The 5062-nt window shown below is 40.4% G+C and overlaps 1 protein-coding gene across 1 annotated transcript; it reads left to right on the forward strand.

The window, feature by feature from the left end:
* Positions 1-695: 695 nt before the first annotated feature.
* Positions 696-2882, forward strand: LOC115106244 (islet amyloid polypeptide). Its single transcript, XM_029628805.2, has 3 exons — positions 696-785; positions 1279-1413; positions 2374-2882. Exons 1-3 carry the CDS (start codon positions 706-708, stop codon positions 2546-2548), a joined length of 390 nt encoding a protein of 129 aa, XP_029484665.1. The 5' UTR covers positions 696-705; the 3' UTR covers positions 2549-2882.
* Positions 2883-5062: the final 2180 nt, after the last annotated feature.

Genomic DNA, 5062 nt, shown 5'->3' on the forward strand with positions numbered 1-5062 from the left:
CTGTGTTGCCTCCCCGAGTGTGAGTTTAACAGGCCAGACCAATCACAATCGCCAATGACGCTGATGATGAGAATGACGAATACGATGACGTGTGTGTGTGTGTGTGTGTGCACGTGTGTGTGGAGTAGGTGACTCTTGCTCTGGATTCGAGTTTCTTGAAGTGAACCTCATCCCTGCTAATGGAAAAGCAGGACTATATTTGGAGGGGGTGATGTCACAAGTGGTTGACGGTGAAGCCTATATCTGTGGGAGAGCGTGTGTGTGACAGTGTGAGAAACCACTGACAGTAGCCCGTGTCTGTCTTAGGATCCACTGGCGATTGGGTTTAACTACTGAGGGTGAGTTGACCAGACCATTAGGATTCGTATTTGAACTGAGAGAGTTGGAGGCCAGGACACTTATACACCATACTATCCAAAGTATTTTTTCTCTGTTTTCCCTGTGGGGTTGAGAGTAGACTGTTGTGTGGTGTGTCTGTTTGGTGGTCTTTGATTTGCACAGTTCTCTAGACTACAGAACTTTGGCTGTTTCCGCTGTCATTTTATTATAAAGTATTCTAGTAGCATACACTGAACATATTGGATGGGTGTAGGTTACACTATTTACAGGCATGTGCATCCCTATTCCCAGGCATGTGTAATTCAATGGCGTGTGTGATTACTGACGGTCCATCTTTTGTTTTCATGCAGGGATCTCGCGTGCACGATGTGTCACCTGAAGCTGCCCGTGTTCCTTCTCGTGCCTCTCGTGCTGCTGCGCTGTGTCGCCACCGCCCCTAGCAACAGGTGAGAGTGCAAAGCTGCCTCAGTTATTTCCGTTATTTCTGAGTGTCACTTCTGTGATGTACAATTACAAGTGTCGTTCCGTGTCGCCGAAAGTTCAATTGTCATTAGGAAGCGGGTTTTATTTTGCAGGTGAATGAATCACTCAACTGGTATAGCACTGGTGTTAAGCTGGTACATCCAGTAACTTGGCACATCCACCTTGAACCGTAAGAAATCAATTAACGACGTGGGTAGTCTAACTCTAAAATCGGATAATGACATTGATGAGATCATTGAGATGAATATCCATTGCAATCGTGCCATCCAAAAGGTCGAGATTTGTCTTAGCAAAGCAGAGACAGGAATATGTGGTTCGCGTAAATGTGATCAAGTGCGTACTGGAGGGGGACTAGTGGCCACTCCATTGCGCCCTCGAGAATTGAGCTGATGTTTTGAAGTGGGCATCAGTCACCGGTCGGAGTGACGGTTTGGCTCTTTTCTCATCCTGATTCAGGTACTTCACCTCATCTAGTGAGCAGGAAAGCGCGCTCCCGGACAGAGAAGGCTGGCTCGTGCCCGGGATCGTCTCCAACCCCTTCCTCGGCCTCATTTCCGCACGACTACAGAGAGGGCTCACATCTGCCAACAGGTAAGGTTGCACCTATTTTATTGATTTGCTGATTGAGTGCAAATGTTGATAATTTTGCAGACACGACACTGTAAGAAAATTAATATTTAGTAAATGGATCCACAGCCTGTTTTTAATATACTCAACTCGTCAGTCAAAAGTTTTATCAGAAATGTTATCTGAACATTTTTAGTTGGCCCAGAATTTTCTCCAATTTAAGAAAAATCTAGGTTAGGGACACCCACACATTCAAATAGTGCTTTTAACATGCAATGTTTTCAACCTACATATTTGACACAAACATGATTACATTGTGCATGATCATTTTATACAGTAATTTGTATTCAACATGTCCTCACCTGGGATTTGAACTTACGATCTCTTGGTTCCCGGCATCCCTATCGATGTGCTACCCCACCATGTATAAATGAACATGCACAAATGCCATCATGTATGTGAACATGTGTGAAATATGTAGGTTAAAAACTCAGTTTGGGCCAACTAAAAAATGTAAGTTCAGGTAACACTTTGACTGAAAGTTGAGTAAACAAAACAAAAGGCTGTGGAAACCAGTCACTAAATAATAAAACAGTGAAGATTCATGTGGATCAGAATTGAACTAAGCTGAAATTCGTGGGGGTGAAATCACCAAATATTTCAATTTATAGTGATAATTGTTCAATTAATTAAATTTAATTAATCAAATAAAATAATAGTGATCTTAATAATAATAATAATAGTTTATTGCTATTACTAGTATTTTTACTAGTAGCTGCAGTAGTGATATGATTATATTAGTATCATCTAGTAGGCTATTGTTATGGTGGCTATTTTTATCCACTTACCGACAGTATGTCTGGTAGGCCAATAACTTTGCTACATTTTCCTGATCTTCATCACTCTATAAATGTTTAGATAAGTAATGCATCATTTGCTTGACATATTGGATGAATCGATTGCTGTCCTCCCATATCCCATCAGCCACCACATAGAGAAAAGGAAGTGCAACACAGCTACCTGTGTGACCCAGCGACTGGCCGACTTCCTGACCCGCTCCAGCAACACCATCGGCACGGTGTACGCCCCCACCAACGTAGGCTCCAACACCTACGGGAAACGGGATCTACTGCAGCCGCCCGGCTATCTGCCTCTCTAGTCATGCACGGGTGGAAGCCCACAGATGGAGGATATGCTCAGCTGAAATGACCACACCACCATGTATAGGCCGATGTATACGTTTCAAAACAACAACGATGGTTATGAATCATTAACTCGAGTTTTTTGGTTCTTTTATAAACTTCAGAAGAGAAAAAAACAGTGCCTTTTGGTGTAGAATAATAACAAAGAAGTATTTGTTACACAAATCAAACTAGAGGCGGATGAGATACTTGTCTCTGTTCTGTGACCCCAACAGGTTCGACACCACAATTGCATGTGAATAAAATGTCATGTAAAAAAAAAGTAAAAAAAGTAAACAGGTGCATAAGGAATATAAAATACACGTTTTGTCCTTCTGTTTGTCTGTTGTGTAGGTTATTATTATTGAATTTTTTTGTAATAAAGTTGATAGATTTTTTTGAAAGTCGTTGGTTACACTGCTGGGTGAAACTGCTGGGTCACACAGGTTGCACTTCCTTGAACCAGAGTTACACTGTTAACAATGAGGCGGTGTGCCGTGTAGTAGGAAGACCACTTTGTGCTGCTCACCCTGCACTATCAAGTCTACTTCTGAGAAGCTTCCCAGTAAAGCATTAAAAACAATCAAGCAACCAAGAAAAGTGCTAAATAAAATAGCCCATATTAACAATGCAGCCTGAGAAACAAGGTCCGTGAAGTCAATAACTTGCTTTTAACAGATGACATTCATATTCTGACTTTGATGATACAGTGGCAGAAATACATGGTTATAACATCTACAGAAAAGACAGAAATGCCAACGGAGTCGGTGTTGCGGTCTATATTCAGAACCACATTCCTGTAAAGCTTAGAGAAGATCTAATACTATTGAAGTAATATGGCTACAGGTACATCTGCCTCACCTAAAGCCCATTCTTGTGGGAATCTACTATAGACCACCAATGTGCTAACAGTCAGTATCTGGATAATATGTGTGAAATGCTTGATCATGTATGTGATATCAACAGAGAAGTATTCTTTCTGGGTGATTTAAATATTGACTGACTCTCATCAACCTTCCCACTCAAGAAAACACTTCAAACTGTAACCAGTGCCTGCAACCTGGTTCAGGTTGTCAGTCAACCTACCAGGATATTTACAAACAGCACAGGAATGAAACCATCAACATGTATTGATCGCATCTTTACTAATTCTGCAGAAATGTGCTTTAAAGCAGTATCCAAATCCATCAGATGTAGTGATCACAATATAATAGACATATCTAGGAAAACCAAAGTTCCAGAGGCTGGGCCTAATATAGTGTATAAAAAGTCATACAAGAAGTTTTGTAGTGATTCATATGTTGATGATGTAAATAATATTTGCTGGTCTGTGATGTGTAATGAGGAGGAACCGGACGCTAATCTTGACACGTTTATGAAATTGCTTATTCCAGTTACTAATAAGCACGCACCCATTAAGAAAAGTATTGTAAAAACTGTTAAATCCCCTTGGATTGATGAGGAATTGAAAAATTGTATGGTTGAGAGGGATGAGGCAGAAGGTATGGCAATTAAGTCTGGCAGCCCAACTGATTGGGAAACGTACTGCAAATTAAGAAATCATGTGACTAAGCTAAATAAAAATTAAATTAAAGTATACTATGAAACAAAGATAAATGATATATAGAATGATAGTAACGCGTTGGAGCACTTTAAATGACATTCTGGGAAAGAAAGTCATCTCGACTCCATCATTCATTGAATCAGATGGCTCATTCATCAAAAAACCCACTGATATTGCCAACTACTTTTAATCAATGTTTCATTGGCTGGATAAACAAACTTAGGGATGACATGCCAGTAACAAACGCTGACACTACACATCCATGTATATCTGACCAAATTATGAAAGACAAGAATTGTACTTTTGAATTCCGTAAAGTCAGTGAAAGGTGAAACAATTATCGTTGTCTATCAACAATGACAAGCCACCGGGGTCTGACAATCTGGATGGAAAATTACTGAGGGAAATATCGCCACTCCTATTTGCCACATCTTCAATTTAAGCCTACTAGAAAGTGTGTGCCCTCAGGCCTGGAGGGAAGCCAGTGTCATTCTGCTAGCGCTCCTTACTGGCTCAAATAGCTGACAATCAGCCTGTTACCAACCCTTAGTAAACTTCTGGGAAAAAATGGTGTTTGACCAGATACAATGTTATTTCACAGTAAACAAATTGACAACAGACTTTCAGCTTATAGGGAAGGACATTCAACAAGAAGCACTTATACAAATGACTGATGATTGGCTGAGAGAAATTGATGATGAAATGATTGCAGGGCCTGTTTTGTTAGACTTCAGTGCAACTTTTGACATTATCGATCATAGTCTGCTGCTGGAAAAACGTATATGTTATGGCTTTAAACTTCATGCTTTAACGTGGATAAAGAGTTATTTGTCTAACAGAACACAGAGTGTGTTCTTTAATGGAAGCCTCTCAAACATAATCCAGCTAGAAGCAGGAATTCCCCAGGGTAGCTGTTTATAGGTTTTCG

This window comes from Oncorhynchus nerka, linkage group LG23 (genome assembly GCF_034236695.1).
Source record: "Oncorhynchus nerka isolate Pitt River linkage group LG23, Oner_Uvic_2.0, whole genome shotgun sequence".
Lineage (NCBI taxonomy): Eukaryota > Metazoa > Chordata > Actinopteri > Salmoniformes > Salmonidae > Oncorhynchus > Oncorhynchus nerka.

Excerpts from the sequence above, each read along its gene's own strand:
- LOC115106244 (XM_029628805.2), top strand. The coding sequence starts at position 706 with ATGTGTCACCTGAAGCTGCCCGTGTTCCTTCTCGTGCCTCTCGTGCTG. Across the intron at positions 786-1,278 it reads GCCACCGCCCCTAGCAACAG|GTACTTCACCTCATCTAGTG; the intron begins GTGAGAGTGCAA and ends ATCCTGATTCAG. Across the intron at positions 1,414-2,373 it reads GGGCTCACATCTGCCAACAG|CCACCACATAGAGAAAAGGA; the intron begins GTAAGGTTGCAC and ends ATATCCCATCAG.